Source organism: Nothoprocta perdicaria, unplaced genomic scaffold, assembly GCF_003342845.1.
Source record: "Nothoprocta perdicaria isolate Ctin4 unplaced genomic scaffold, notPer1 scaffold_46, whole genome shotgun sequence".
Classification (NCBI taxonomy): Eukaryota; Metazoa; Chordata; class Aves; order Tinamiformes; family Tinamidae; genus Nothoprocta; species Nothoprocta perdicaria.
In genome coordinates this window covers 1,299,730-1,316,355 of record NW_020455710.1, presented here as the reverse complement: position 1 = coordinate 1,316,355, position 16,626 = coordinate 1,299,730, and the positions used below count along the sequence as shown (strand labels likewise).

Sequence of the window (16,626 nt, the reverse complement as noted above, 5' to 3'; positions counted from 1 at the left end):
AACACTCCATTGTAAAGATATTAAGTTCTGGGTATTTAATGACTGGAATCAATTTTTATGTGACCAGAGGAAAGAAATGAATGAATTCAGCTGTGCAAAGTCCACCCATACTATCATGGGGTGGAAAGAGAAGACATGAAGTTATTCATTAGATGATGATGTGATGATACTATATGAATAAGACATCCTTCATGTTTTGGTCATCCCAAGTAATTACCTGGACTTTAGTTAAGCAGCTATTGAAAGGGAGACCTTTCCAAAAGGTTTTTTCCCTCATTGCTCTGTTTACCCTCCTCATTGCTCTGTTAGTCCTACTGGAATAGTCTGTACTGTTGCTTTACTACAAAGAGAAATCATGTGATTTTACCTAGATTGCAACTAGTTTCTCTGCAATTGCATAATTTAATCATGGCTTATAAAAATTTCCACTCCTCTCAGCTGGCCACTTTCAAAGATTTTGCATTATTCATCTATTATATTAGTGTTAGTCCCTGCTTCAGCATAGCACTGAAGCACACCCTTAATCTATACACATCTATACAGTCTAATACATACATATCTGTATTGTTTTATATGATTACATACTAAGAGACAGCAAACACTTAAGCACAACTTTTAAGTTTTGCATTTTGCTGAATCTGTGTACTGATGTATCATAATAAAATCTAAAGATGATGGCTATGGCTTTAGCTCACCAGTAAGAAAACATACTTATGCTACCTATTAAAAATAAATCATGTTATTTATTACTCTATTTTGCATCCTATTCCACTGTGAGGTAAATACCTGTGACTCTAGGGCAAAGGCACAATTACAGACTGGCAAAGATGAATTGTTGGCAACTCGGGGAGTGTGCTGGGAGGGAAGCGAAGGCAGAAATTATGCATCAGCAGACAACTTTATATCCCGCTTGCAATTTCTATCTGCCACATAGTACCTTCAGGATCATCTGGGCAACCTGCAGGAGGCTGTAGAGGCTGCATATTACTTTCTTTTCCAGCAGGGACAAAAACATACTAAAACAGTAAGATCCTGCTTATGAAGCACGAATGCTAAAAATATATGTATATTAAAAGGGCGAAGTCAGGTGGACATAAAACACTAGGCATGCGCTTAGGCACCAAGCTCAGAGGAATCGTCTTTTATTCACAGTCATGTAGAGAAATCAATTGAATTTATGTTAATAATTTAAGTAGAATTTAAATAAATAGCATATGTATGTGGAGGAACATTGCATTTTCAATACACCAACACATTGAGTCATGACTGTCACACAGAACAACAAGTTAAATGGTACTTGATGCAGTTCTTCAATATACCACAGTAACATCCCAGAATAAGATCACTGCTGTTACTATGAAGAGAAAAAAAAGCCCCAAAATGTATAACAGTCAGGAAGAGAGAGGAGGGATCCAGTTTCTGTGGGAACCATAATACTCCCAGTTCTGGGATTACGCACCCCAGCAGAAGTTGCCCTGGCAGCTCAGCTGCTGACGCTGAGGTAACGGCCACGTTCCAGAGGGGAGAGAGCAGGGATGACCATGATCTTGCTGCCCTGCTGGGCTTTTTGCTCTTAGAAGTTCAAAATCACTTTATTTTCTGTCTCAGCTTCCCCTGGATTCCTCGAAGATTCCCTGTCCATGGCCTCGCCAATCCACAGTGACAAGTCAGCAGGACACCTGGCCTCGCTGGTGGGCGCCATTTGCTGATGCGGCAGCCACCTCCCCGTGGCTGCAACGCTCCCGCCGCCGGAGCAGCAGAGTGGGTCCAGGAAAAACCCTTCGGGTCAGCCGCCCTCCGGCTAATCGGGAAGTCCGGTTGGAAAGATGAGGTAAGGAGATGCACGGCCCCATTGGCAGGGGTGGGCGGGAGGCAGCTCCCACATGGCTCCTCACAGCACTTCTTTAAACTCTCTAACCCTTTGGAAGCAGATGCATGAGGGTAGGTGTGAAGCAGACATGGGCAGAGGAGGCTGGGGATGGAGATGAGGCTGAAGAGGCTCTGGGTTCACCCCCTCCAGGCCTGGCTGCGGCAGTGGTTGAGGCCTCCTTCCATGAGGTGTTTTGGTGTCTTGCTATGATCCTAAGTGTTCAGGGTAATCCTAGTGTTGTAATGGAGCACTAAGGCTGAAAATGGACTGTAGTTAAATACTTAGATTACTGGTGGGTGACCTGTGGCTTTTTGTTTACCTCAGTTTTACAGTTTTACCTCAGTTTCTCCATCCGTAGGTGTGACCAACATTACTGTCTTCAAGTACTGGTTTTGAGTTCTACCAAGGAAAAGCATCATTTTTTTTTCCTTTTTGATTAAAGTATAATAGCATAATGCAAAGCCATCTAAAGCCTTTCTCACTGTCAGGCTTTAAGTTTTTAAAATTCACAAGGCCCCAATCCCATAACCACTATAAAGCCATTTATAACATTCTCAGACTTCTAAGGTCTTTTAAAGGGGGGGGGAATACATGTTTCCTTATGCCTTCCTATCCCAAATGTCAAGCTCTGAGCACTGCGTGGAGAAGTTTCCTTTACCGATAAGTAAGAAGTTTACAGTCTGTGAGCTGTCCAGTCATTACTGGGCTACATCAGTAGAGAGGCTGCTAGCCTAGGCAGAACCTAGGTGTAAAATGTTCTCTATTTTTACAGTAATGGCTTGCTATTATATCCTTAGGAAGTTCCACTGGAAGACACTTGATGGGTTTTTATAGCTGGTCTAACCATTAATTAATAAAATAGTCCCTTCTTTAAATTCACCTTTAAGTAGTAAGGACTGTACATTATCCTGAATGCCAGGATATTATCCTTTTCCAGAATTTATTTCTTATTATTTATCATTGTTGTTTCAATTTATCTATCCCATTGGAATTTTGTTTGCTAACTGAAATTCGCAACTGCACTGATAGGCACTTTTGTACTTTCTGATGACTCTACAATGGGAATATAGATATAATGTTGACTCTGAACAAGTCATTTAAAAATCTAGCCCCAATTCTCTAATCTTCCCAATACGATGTATGGATGTTAGGATAAGAAATAAGAGCAAAATAACACTTATCACAGTATATTCAACACTTACTCTTAACCGTCACCTATTTTTGTCTGCTGCAGGAGCAGCTGGTAAGACTATGATAAAGCAGTTTTATATAGTTTTTCATCTAACAGCTCAGTTTCAAAAGAGAGTATTCAGCCTGTACATCACCACGTGTTAGAACCATTCGCAATTATTAGAAAACAAAGGGAAGTACAACTCTGGTTACAAAACAGTATGCAAAGCAGGCCTTTTCTGGGAAAACCAAAGGGAATTTAATCAGTTTATCTTGTCAAACTGAAAAATACTCTCTCACTGTGTGTGTGTGTGTGTGTGTGTGTGTGTGTGTGTGTGTGTGTGTGTGTGTGTGTGTGTGTGTGTAGTGTCTGTTCACTGCTTTCCTTTCATAAAAACACTTTGTACTTTCCATTTAAACCACAGATGGGTGAATCATCCAGTTCAGTCTTTGACATGTAAGTTTAGGCATAAACAATCAGCAATGGTGAAAATAAAAGCTCTCTCTTCAACTAAATTACAACTTTCAGCCAAGTAAGATAGCAATACTTTGATCAATAGCAACAGATAAGCAAAGCAGTCTTTTATGATAAGCAAGCGTTACTCATTCATTTGTATGCAAGGAATATATTCATAATTCAAAGGGTTAGTCATTTCAGTCCATGCCGAATTTAAAACCTAGCTGCTGTCGGTTTTAAACAGAAACTCTTCCGAGAATTTGAAGGGCAAATCTTGCCTGTAACATCAGTTGTATCTCTCTTGAAAGACTTCAAGAATCCTTTAAATTGGAATGGTTGGTTGGAGTTTTAGTCCTTTTTAAAATAATTCCATTTTAGAGGTTTGGTATCTAGTTCAATTATATTAACAATGAGGCAAAGCAACAAGGCAAAGAACTCTCTTTGAAAATTGGCTATCTTAATCATTGAGATTTGCAAAACAATAGCAATAATTATGAGTTTATTTCTCTAGGTTTATTGGATGGAATATAATTCAGCATAATGTGTGAAACTGTTCGTAAACACTACCTTCTACTGCCTTTATGTAAGCTAAAAATGGTTTTTTTTTTTTTTTTTTTTTGAGTTTAGTGCCTATCTGGTCACGCTGTAGCTATAAAACTAACAATAAAAATAGAATGATGAAAAATACAGGACACACAAAAAAGAGTAAAGTAGACATTTATAGGAGAGTATGAGACTATTTCCATAAAATTTTAGAGCAGAAACATCTTCACGCCTTCTGAAAAGGCAGCAACATCTCTCAAGTGAGAAAGCTTTCAAGTGCTAAGAAACTGAGAGTCTTTAGCTCCAACATATGGCCTCCATCCTGTGTTTGACTGTGAGCAGGAGGATTTGAGTCCGTGTGGATTTTCAGTAACATCAACAAACTCCGTACAGGCATGAAGGTTTGCCCCCACACATGAAGCTGGAGGGATGTGACCGAGAGAAAAAGAACATAGAACGGACTGGCTGCCAGAAGCTCTTAGTCACCAAGTGCATTGGGCTACATGTTTTACATTCCTATGATCCTAGTGACTACTTTCCTCTCAGATGTGCTATGAATAATTCTTTCCCCTAGGATATTACATTCCCTACTTAACAAAATTGCCAGAGAAAGCCATTTCTCTGACATTATTTGAGAATGATTAATTGATTTCAACATTTTTGTCCAAAAATACAATGAACCATTCAGTGATAGTTTCTAATGGACGTTAGATCTTTCATATTGTTCTTTTCTACATCACTTCATACGCTAGTTTGAATTATCTTAAATTGTATTAATAGTTGAGAAGAAGAGTCATCAAACCCTATAGATCATCATTCAACAGCTAAATCAAGCTTCAGCATAATTTAGAGTTCCTACAGGACATCTCTGTGTTATGCCAGGTAATGAGAGCTCAGAGACTGCAGAAGCAGCAAGACAGAAGATGAAACACAGCCGTGTTCCACACCCCACGCTAGTCCTCTGTGCCAGGAGATGCTACATCACATGTCCCCAGAAATTCCTTGATACACAAAAGTTTCTTGATACCAGCTCACTCTCTGTTGTTCACAATACATGATCTACATGGTCTGTGTGCAGCCAAATAGGCTAAAGAAGTTACATCATAAACAGGGTATAGCCCTATATGACTTGAGGGCAATGGCAAAGGATAATCATGCTCTCAAATACTGCGAGTTCTGTAGGACTCATAAATCTCATCCTCATTAGTTCCCATATGCCAAAACAGTAAAAGGCAATATATCAATTCATTGGAAGCCATAAGAATTGAACACATAGCTTCTACGAATCATTTTGTCGATGGATTAACAGAAAGTGCATGTAGAAACTTTCTTAATCTATGAGTATATAGAACAGTAGCATTTCCTTATTTAAATGAAGCACCTGGAAAAGTTTTGAAAAGATTTTTTTTCTTGAAATTGGTTGCTAATTTCTAAAATCACAAAAAGAATAACACAGATTTACAAAGATCTCTGCAAGCAAACATAGTATCCATTATGGGACCAACCACATCTCATCTACAGCTGAGAACACTGATGCTAATTAATGTTTGGTGGTGTTCTTACCCAGAAAGGAAAGGTTGGACATCATACTAATCCTCTTTCTATACAACACAATAAGCCCCTTTGTAATGATTATATTCATCACCAAAGAGGGATCTTGCTCTAGGAACTTTATAGGACATCTTCACTTGCACTACTTTGTGCTCCTTGTGTGCTGCAGTATCATTAAAAGAAACAAAATCTCTGAAATCATAATATAAATCATGATGATTTTTCCTCCAAGACTATAACTCAGTATACTCCATGACTTAATGGGAAAAAAAGAGGTCTTTCATTTCTTTCTGAAGAGCAGAAATGGTTATCTTGGTCCTTCAGTCTGTTCTTATTTCTCGTCTATATTTTTACAAGGAAGCTAGATTTTGCTTTCAGAGAAAATATTTCAAGTAGCAAAAGCCTTCATTGAGTATGCCAAGAAGACAGAAATACTCAGTTTACAAAGTTCATGCAGAGAAAACTAAAATTATTTTCCAAACACATGGGTGAATAATTCCGAAACCAAACCAAACAATCCAAAATATTCCAAACCAAACAATTTAAAATATACAAAGGTAGACCAATGAAAAATGTGAGGTATGAAATAACTTATTAAAATATGCTTCTTCTCATAGATGAAATTATTTTCATACTAAGTGCTCTTAAGATGCTATTAAAATTAACATTATGTGTCCCAAAAGTTAATGCATGTAAAATATACAAAAAAGCTAATTTTATGTTATAACTTCATTATTCTATTTAAGTAAAAAATGTAGCGTAAGCCAGTGAAGATCTATATTCAGTGCAATCTATATTTAAACATATGTAGATGCATAACAAAGGACAGTGTAACGTAACATTGAAATCTTTAGTAAATAAGTTTGCTAATAGTGATGATCTAGTCATAAGCATCTAGTTAACAGTCCCTTCAGTGACTGACATCATCCTCTGAGCAGCAGCTCTAAGAAGGCCCTAATCCAATCTCCACTGAAATTAGTAGGAAGAGCAGCACAGATTGAAATGCCACTGAATCAAGTCTCTGCTAATGTTCAGGAAAGATCCGTGCACGGAAAAGCAGAGTCTGGTATCTTCATTGCTGAAACAACTGAGTTACCAGAAAAGTAGGAAAAAAAAAAAAAAGAAGAAAAATAATGACATCATTCCCTAATTCACTTTTTCTGTAATCTACACTAACATGCCTCAATTACTGTCTTTTTTAAAGTAACATGTTGAATGAATGACCAGTGCCAAAGTGCAAAAAATACGTGGTTTCTGGAATCCACTGTTAAATTGAGGCCAACTTAACAGGCTTGATTGCACCTTCTCATACTTCAGCTGTTATCCACACATCACAGCTAGATAATATGCTGCAAATACAGTGTAAAAAAAGGATGACAGAAAAAAAGACACAAAGCATTAATGCCAGTCAGATCTCTACAGATCTAAATCCCTTTTACCGATATGACTAACAATTCCTGAAAAAATAAAAAGCCCTAGAAGGAAGGAAGGAAACCACATCCTCTGTGTGGTTAAAACATGTTTTTTGAAACCACCGCTTTAACCATGCAACAAAAGCATCCCGCTATTCACTTCATTTTAAAAAAAAAAAAAAAAAAAAAAAAGGAACGGAGATTGATATCAGGCTGTTCCTAGTGCTAGAGGGAGATGGAGAGCCAAGAGTGCCCCTGCAGGACTGATCCCTCTATCATTTTCAGACGCTTGAGTTCCAGTTTCTGAAGAGGAAAGAAGGGGGAAAGATAAGGAAACCCTGGCAGCTAAATGCATGACATAAGGACCTGCACAGAATGCGACAGATTCTCTCTGTCTCAAGATATTACAGGCAGAATAGGCAAGAAAACGATGGGCTTCATTTTTCCCTTTTCACTGAGGTACTTAGAGAAGTGCTTAATTTGAAGAGAGCTGGACAGGTGGCATGTCACACTGAGCTAAACAGAGAAGTGTGAGATTTAAATGACAAGAGGCAGCAAGTTTTGTTGTAAAGAAAATGAATTATTCTGGTGGTACCAGTGGGCACAAGTGGAAGGTCAGCTTGGGGTGTTGCCAGTATCAGCCTGGTGCCTGCTGGCAGATGGTGCCACTTGATGGGGTGAGAGAAGGGCTGACATATTCTGGGGCTGGCACACACACTGTGAGCTCAGGAATATGAAAAGTTTGAGGGCAGGAGCAGGTCACTGCAGATGCTGCCACCCCCAGTACCAGCGCAAAGGTGGTAAGGCTGGACCAGCAAGGAAGTGCTGCAGAAAGCAGGGGGGCTGCAGGTGCTGCTCCTGGGCGCCGAGGGGCTGGCCCAGGCTGAACTCAGCACGGTGACAAGGAGCTCGGGAGCTTGCAGGGGCCCAAGGGAGCTCAGGAGCTTGCAGGAGCCCAAGGGAGCTCTCCCGAAGCGCATCACCGCCGAGGAGGCTGCAGGATCCCGCGGCCGCCGCAGAGCCACGCCAGGCGCAGCTCACGTTCCCATTTCCAGACTTACGCAACGCCGCGCGAGGGCAGGGGCAGCCTGCAGAGAAGTGGAGCAGCAGGAGGTGCAGGTAGCCTGGATCCCCGCGGGGCTTCCTGAAGTGTCCCAAACTAGAGAACTCGCCACCTCCCCGCGACTGCTCCTGCCACGTAATTATTGCAGCATGACTGACATGACAAATTAACAAGGCAGCCAGGGCTTGTGCAGCAGAAAGGAGTGTTTTCCCCAAGAATAAATCGTTCCAATCCTTTACGCTAGACACCCAGCCATGCCCATTCATTAATTGGACAAGCTCCGGTGACAACTGAAATTACCTGACTTCTGCGTTCTGGAAGGCAGAGCGAGAGCTTTGCAGCCTTAAACCGAAAAGCCTGAAGCCGGGATCCCAGCCACTGTGCAGTTCTTTGCACGGGGCTTTCTTTTTTTTTTTTTTTAATTCATTTTCAGAGCACAGCGCCCGTAAATCTCCTTTTCAAAGCAGAGGCATGGTCTTTAGAGGATTCTGTCATTCCTCTCTTTGCAGTTCCTGAAATGTGGCACCACAACCTGACAGCTCAGCTAGGGAACCGCAACCCTTTTAAGACCCACAGATCAACTGAGTTTAAGAACTTTAGCAGCCACAAAACACCAGGATTACTGCAATGCTGGGATTCATTATCACAATCACAGCACATTAGGAATTGTAAGCATCTGCTTAATCAGTGCCCAGCAGTTATGTGTTGCAGCCAGTGTATCATAATTGCCAAACAGGTACTAGAATAAAAGTGGGCTGGGAAGGGGAATTGATGGCTCTTACATTCGGTCACGATGCGCTCATGGTATCGCTATGCGTACGGTTTTGAAATGCTGTTTTGATTCGGGTTTACCCGTGCCCCTTGCTCCTCTGCTAAGGGCAGCCCGGGACTCCAGTTCGGTCCTTCTCCCGCCACCTGCCCGCTCTGCGCTAGCTGCGTACCTGAAATGCAGACGATGAAATTCGCTTGCAGAAGGAAAAGCACCTCCCAAACAATTTCCATCCTCCGATTCTCATGCCAAGTGCATCCCTCGGCGAAAAAAAATAACAAAGATCAATACTGCAGTTTGAACGATCCCAGCAAATTTCCTTTCGGAGTTGCAGACTGTATTCCCCAGAGGTGCTGACAACACATGTCCAAGCTCTTTCTCCGCACGGCTCAAGCGAGATCCCTTCCCTTCCTTCGCCCTCCGAGAAGGACCAAGAAGCCAACCGGGCTCTTCCTCCACCAGTGAGAAAAAAATCCACCAGATTTCCCAACAAGACATAGACAGCAAGCCCCAACCGATCCGGTCTGGAGAGTCTCTATTCCAGCGCGGCCGGGTGCAAGTTACCGCCGCACTCAGCCCGTCTCAGCGGGGCGCGCAGCAGGCCCGGGGGGGCGGCAGGGGGCTCCTCTCCTGCTGCTGCGAAACGAGCGGAAAGAGGTTAGAGCCGCTGCCCGGGCGCGCAGCTCGCCCCGCAGCCGCGCAGCCCCCGCCGAGCGGCGCCGGGTACCGCCGCGCGACTGCAGGGGTCGTCCTTGCCCCGCGCAGCGCTGCGCGGCTGCGCGCGGGGACCCCGGAGTCAGGCGGCTTGCAGAAGCCGCGAGTTTGCGGGGCTCTGCTGAGGGGCCGGTGCGCGCTCGCCTCGGAAACTTGTTTCTGCGGCGGAAAAACGGGGCTCGGCGGCGGCGCGAGGCAGGCGGAGGTGGCGGCGCCTTCGCTGCCCGCCCGCCCGGCTGCAGCGCGCGCCCGAAACCCCCGCCGCGGGGCAGCCTCCTACTTACCGCAGAGGCCTCCGGGGTAGGGGGCTCTGTTTGTGTAATAGATGTTTTTATTTTCTCCCTCTCCCCGGGCTGCGGTCCCGCAAAGCAGTCGAGGCCAAGCTCCACTCGGCGCCGCCGCCCCGCTAAGTGTACGGGGGTCTCATCGCCGCCGCGCAACCCCCCCCCCAGCCCCCTCCCGCGGCTGCGCCTATTCCGCCATCCCCCGCGGAGGCCCCGGAGCAGCAGCGGGTGCCGCGAGCGGGCGGCAGCGCCGGGCACGGCGGGGGGGGGCGGGCGGAGGCGGCGCCTGCGGCCCGCTCGGGCCCGGGGCGCGGGAGGCGCCTCCGGGAGCTGCCGCGGGGCCTCTCCCGTGGGGCTGCCTCGGGGGAGGCTGCGGGGGCGGCCGGGGCTGCAGGGAGGAGCGGCCCGGCGAGCGGAGCGGAGCGGAGGGGCTGGCGGGGCAGGGTCCCCCGGGGCGTGCGGGTGAAACGCACCCGTGCGCGGTGCTGGCGCCGGGAGGATGCGCGGCGCGGATGAGAGAGAGCATCTGCAGGAGAGCAAAGCCCGCGCTAGGCTGTGTGTAGGCTCCGAGGAGTGTGTAGGGCTGGGATTCCGGGTCAGCCTGCCAGGAGTTAATTGCAGTAGAGAACATTTCTTGAGTGCTTTAAAGCCACTGGATGGGACAAAATCATCAGGCTTTGAAAGGAGAGCCTGGACTGCAGGCACTCAGTACTCAGTGTGAGCTCTGGCGTTCATCTTGCTGGTGCTCTGGGTGGAATAAGTGCTCCTTGCCCTGCAGCAGTCTCTGCTGATGTTTGCTCCATCCCTTGTGATAGTTTATATAGAGAGTCAGGATTTTAACACCCCGCTTGCCACTGGTTGCCCAGCAAGAGCAGCAAATTGAGCATTTGAGAATTGCCCCCTTTTTGGCAAAATGAAGATGTGTGAGATTTGGGGAGCTGAGGCAGCTATGGGTGCAGAATCTGGTTTGCCCATACGTAGATAGGTCTCTGGGCACAGAATGAGTTTGGTCCAGAAGCACCAAACTGGTAGGATTCTTAATGAAGCTGAAATATGATTTGCATCTGGTTCATGAAAACTTAATAAAATAAGGACTGCAGGGAGCCCTTCCAAATCTTTCCTTTAGGAGCATGTTATCAAATGAAGTCTCAAATCAGCAGAAGAAATAATTACTATTGAACCTGAGACCTTGTTTGTTCAATGTTCTGTGTTTTCAGAGTCATGAAAAACTGCATATTCAACTTTCATATTTATGTCTTTTTAAAAAACAATAATTCCTACATTTGGATTGTGAAAGGAAAGAGTGCCATCTTCTATCTGTGGTCTAGACATGCCTAAGTGTTAGGGGAATGCTCAGTAAATGTTCCCAGTGATGTTTCCTAAATCCCTTTACTGAAGCAGTTGAATATTTTCCATGGGCTTGCATGAGAATTCTCTTTGGGGCTTTCCCAACTCATTTCTTCAAACAACATCCCAATCTAAAGCACAACAAACCCATGAAAGTCCTTCACTTTAAGCTCATAATTTACACTGACATCCTTGTTACTAAACTAGTCTGCTTGAAATTGTGGTATTATTTGTGGGAAATAAATGTCATAAGCAAGGAGGAAGCAGGCAGGATAAGGCAGTAGATGGGAAAGAATTAACTTTCTCCCAATGTCTCTCCTGAAATACATGTTGAAAATTGTGTCGAAATTCTGTATCGTTTATTAAGCCAGCCAGGAATCAGACTGGTGGCAAGAAAGAAAGTCAAACCTGAACTAAAAAGCTCATATTTAATTCCTACTGATGTCCATGGAACCTTGGTATGAGTCTTAACAGTGGGAACACGCTTGAGACTGTGCTAAATAAGATTGCTTATTCAGCCTCAAAGTGATTGAATCAGTAGAAGTACAGAGCATCTTTTCATTTGTGAAAATAGGATGCGCATGGTCCAGCTGAAAACACAAGTTCCATTCCAGGGTGAATTGGTTGATGTTGGCTGCTAGCAGATAGCCAAAAATCCCAAATGTATTAATATTTCTGTATTGATTTGGTGTGGCCTGTTTATTCTACTCATGCAACCTGTATGCTGCGATAAGTAGCTTGTGAGTGAGCCTGACAAATTTATCAGGGATCAAAGGAAAGTTGAAATTTTTTCTTACCTGGAAAAATACTCTGGGGAGCTCAGAAAATAGACTTTTTAAAAGAAATCTACATAAATAATGACTTATTTCTGCTGTCATGTACTTACTGCGGTGCCGCTTGACCGTCTGTGACCTTAAAGTTTGGGTTTGAAGTCATTAGGGCGCCAGTAGCCGCGACGGGTCCACAGGAAGGCTTGGAAGGCTCAGTTCAATTGTGTTGAATGGGTGCCTGTATGGACCCATTCCAGAGCCCAGTGCAATCAATGAGAAAATTTCTGAGGACTTTGATGAGTTTTGGATCAGGCTTTTACTGCAGAATTTAACACAATGTATTTGATCCTGGCGAAAAGGTTTAATATAGTATGGCATATTTGGGATGGAAGCAAAAAGTGCCATAAAGCAGAACATAACTCTCTTGTGTGCTTTGGTGTAATTTTAAGTTCAAAATAGACGAAAATGCTGGCTGCAGCATCAGTCTTTTATTGAATGAGCTTCCATTCAAAACTCCTTCTGTAACTCACTGAAATGAAGGGTTTTGATATTTACTGCATTTATTTGACTTCGATTCACATTTGCACAGTTGGCTAAACTTCTCAAAGCTAATCTTGCCAACCTTTGAGCTGTACTGAAGTCAATGGACTACTCATGTGCCTAGAGTTAAAAATGAGTATGAAGTGTTTTTATATAGGTCTCCGAGGCAGATTCATGTTTTTTTAATTGTGAAGATTTTGCTATCTAGAAGCTGTGGCTGGGATTTCCACCAGAGCTTAAGGGTACCTAACATATTAATTACATGCTGAACACTTAATTTTTTGGGGCCAGAGCTTCAGAGAAAGACTTGATGTTTTAGCTATGCCAAGAAGTTCAAAAAGTACTTAGCTAGTAACATATTCCAAATCAGTAAAGGAAATAAAAGCTTGCACCTCCTCAGAGGAGCCAGCAGACTGGTGTTTTGACTCGCTTTACTCCAATGAGCTGGGATCAGAGAAGATCGTTGTAGAAATTGTGTTGAGCTGGGCAGTTTGAGAGCAAAATGGCTTTGCATGAGGCTCGTGCTGTGTTGATGCAGAGGCTGCAGCCCTGTGTCACTGCTGAAGGCTCCTGCTGAAGGTCGGGACGTCTGCCCGGCCACGCGCTGCCCAGCCCTTTCTGGCCAAGCAAGTGAGATCTGCAAAGAGCTGTCGCTTAAACTGGCCGGAGCCTCTGGCCTGTGTCTCGCAGTGAAGCTGGCAGGGCTGCACCGGCCACTGCTGCTGCTGTCACCTGCCTGGAGGTTACTGGTCCCAGAGCAGGATGATGGAAGAAGTTGTGGATGAGCCTCCAAACGGTCCTGGGAGGAGGCTCTGATGGAAGTGTGAGCTGGGATCAAGGTTAAAATCTAAGGGCCAGCGCTGCAATTTGCTTAGGCTAAAGAAGCCTCAAGGGGCTTCAAGTCCAAATGAGGATTTAAAGCTCATCCAAGTCACCAGTCTCTTAGTGGCCAGTTTAGAGAACTTCACCAGAACTGGACCCTGATCACTAGTGAAATGAAAGTGGTTGCTTGAAATAAACTGTCACGGTAATAGCGTTGAACTGGTTGTGAGTAAATGAATATGACACTGCCTCTTTTTGTCCAAAGTTTATAGTCTTGCTTATGCTCAAGGTTGAACTTGCACTAGGAGGGTTTTTTTTTATTACAATTTCTATTAACTGAATTGTTGGTGGAAGTCAAGAAGGACTTCTGTGTTTAGACTGTGTGTTTGAACAGTGCAAGTTCCAAGTAAATGGCCACCAAGGCAGTAAAATATCATGAGTTGAAAAAAGCTACAGAAAAAAACCCCTGTGCATTCTACACTAGCATTTGAAAGCTAAGATTGAGAAATGCATGCCTATTTCTTTTAAAATTAGATAGAATCTGCCTACTTAAGTCTTTGGTAACTATTTATTGCCTGTATGGAGTACTCTAATCTCAGGGAATAAGTATGGGATTAGAAAAGAATTTCTAGTACTGATTATACCAGCTCTGTGGCTTTGGCAAGCTCCCAGTAGCTCATTTTCTAACATTTATAGAATAGCCCTCAATTTTGCAAGTAACTCAGTAAAAACAGGTTAAATAATCTCTTACTGCCAGTGCGAAAGACACTAGCGACCATCACCACCTCCAGAGCGAGAAGAAAACAGGTCAGAACAGGCCAAGGCCCTCGGTTGTGCTGGGGGCCCCACCTGCTGCCTTGGGGCTCTGGGGCGGCCGGGAGGACGGGGCTTCAAGGAGCCGTTCTCGGGGTTCAGCCTTGTCAACAGTTGGGCACCCAGGGTGGTTCCTGCCCAGCTCTGCCTCGGTTCCTCATAGACACCCGTCTGATTGGGAGTGTTTCGCTGGCCCCTGTCGATGGCAAATGGGCTGGGGAACTGTCTTGATTCAGGGGCTCTGTTGTTAGAAAGCCCCCAGTGATGGACAAGTTGCTGAGAGTATAACTATAATTACTGAGAAGTAACATTGCCATTTAATTTCTAGTGTGCCTGGTTCACAAATTGTTACTTCTATGTTTTCTCATGTTTTTTGAGAATATCTTTAGTGTCTATAAATAGTGCTGACCTCACTAAGGAAACTGATTAAATATTTAGCACATCATCATCATAAAAGTGCAGCGTTTTCCAATCTCTCAGTACTAAGGATGTTCAGGTAATTCTGTTCCTGTATTGATAGTATTTGGCACAATTGAGATGGAATTTACATTTACTGTTAAAGATAATGATGCAATGTATTTAAAGTTAAAAACATCTCCAGCAAAGGAACAGGAAAATGACTGCCAGCTAACTATTAAGTCAATAGTTTGAGTCAATAATGTGTTGGGGTTTTTTTTTCTGTGAGTCAGTCTATTAATTATCATACAGCCTGATTTTAGTTCAAATGCCTTTTTCATGTCTGAACCCCAGCAAATAGCATTAAGACATCAAGTATTTGTGAAACAACATCCTTTTAATTCAAAAAGACGGATATAAACGGCAACCGTTTAGTTTTTCTGGAAGTGAGAAGTTAGTCATGAGGTGTTTTCAACACTGTTGTCTTGCAGTCCCTCGGGGAGGCTCCCCAGGAACCCTGGGGGCTTCAGCCACCGGGGAGGGTGGCCAGGCTGGGCTTTCAGACAGAGCTGACCCAGGTGGGGGTGCAGGGACCACAGTCCTTGCAGCATCCAGCTCTCTCATAGCTGGGGAGTGTATCCTTGAACTCGCCTCTTAACGATAATTAAAAAGATAAAGGAACAGGACTTCCAATGTTGCTGTAATAACTGTCTGTGGTGTTGTTCCGGCATGGTAAGCGGTGACCGGGGACATTTGTTTGCGCCAGCTCTTTGGCAAATAGAGCCAAAGGCCCAGCAGGGTCACTGCAGCCAGCAGGGCTGGTCAGACTGCGCTGGTGCCTCCTCTGCATCCCCGGTCCTTCGGCTGCGCGCTTGGCCTGGCTGCCCCGGCTGGGGCGACTCCGGGTGCTCCTTCCACTTGTGCGTTGCCACAGAAGTCATGCGAGACTCTTCCTGCTGCATCCAAAGTGGCTTTGTCTCAAATGAGGATGAGAAACTGCCCTTGTGCTCCTCAGCACGTCACCATATGCTGCTGACCATTTCTAAAGCTACCTGTCTAAACTATAGAGTGGGAGAGAGATTCTCACTTGCTGTTCTCCTGCCTCCATCCTTTTCTCTTGCAAGTTTGAATTAATTAAAAGATCAAAAGCAGTATACGTTTTATTTTTTAATTGGGAATTCTTAGTCAACGTAAAGAAAAAACAAACTACACATCTTGAAAATGATTCTGATATGGATCCTACTGTTTGAATATTACAGATTTTGACAGACAGTTGTCGCTGGATGCCTATTTAACATCATTTCTTAGGCCAAGTAGAGTAATGGTAGTTGCGTTAAGAGATGGGTAATATCTATGCGGGTGAGAGCCAGGGCAGCTACCTCTTTATTTTCAGGCAGTGCTACCCTTGGAATGGATTGGGATGGGAACTCATTCTCCTACTGGGATGCAACAGGTACTCACTCATGGGGGACTCTTCCCATTGTACTAAGATTTTCCACCATCGTATTAAAATTGCTGTCTCTTTCTAGTCACTTTTTCTGTAGGAATGTATGAACCAGAATGTTTTTGGGGGGGAATGCATTACCATATTTTTCTGAAATTATTAATAGCAGTTAAGAAGGAAGAAGAGACACATTTAGTGGGTAGCATCATTCTTACCTCTCTAGATTTTTTCAGATTTCCTAACCAAGGTTTTCTTTAAACAGACCCTTGTTCTGCAAGTATCCGCTTCTGTAGTATTTTTAGACGAAATCAGTTAATCTGAGTGTTCTGAAAACAGAGATTAATACACTAATCTTCTCATTATATGTTGTTTCCTGCTACTTTTCACATGCTGAGAACGTCCATAAAGCATCCATTATGGTCCTGAGCTTGTTCCCATTAAAGTGAATGGAAGTTTCACCCTTTGATTTTTAACAGATTTCCTTTGGAATCAAGCCCCAATTCAGCCTTTCGCCAGCTGGTTAACTTTCATCACAAAAGTCATTCAGCAAATGGAATCATTCATGTGCTTAAAATGGACCTTGCACTCAAGTTCTTTATGGGAGGCATCTCGGAGAGCACAAGGAGGGTTTGTAGTCTGTGCCTCGAATTGCTGCGATCGG

The 16,626-nt window shown here is 43.9% G+C and overlaps 1 protein-coding gene across 1 annotated transcript in view; it reads right to left on the bottom strand.

Annotated features, from left to right (window-relative positions):
- The window catches only part of CA10 (carbonic anhydrase 10), a 147,783-nt gene extending 137,847 nt beyond the window's left edge, over positions 1 to 9,936 (bottom strand). Inside the window, exons 1-2 of the mRNA XM_026046751.1 lie at positions 9,834 to 9,936; positions 9,008 to 9,471 (exon numbers count right to left, since the gene is read on the bottom strand). Of these exons, the coding sequence (XP_025902536.1) occupies positions 9,008 to 9,068 (61 nt within the window). The 5' untranslated portion in view covers positions 9,069 to 9,471; positions 9,834 to 9,936. The remainder of the gene's footprint in view (positions 1 to 9,007; positions 9,472 to 9,833) is intronic.
- Between the last annotated feature and the right edge of the window lie 6,690 nt (positions 9,937 to 16,626).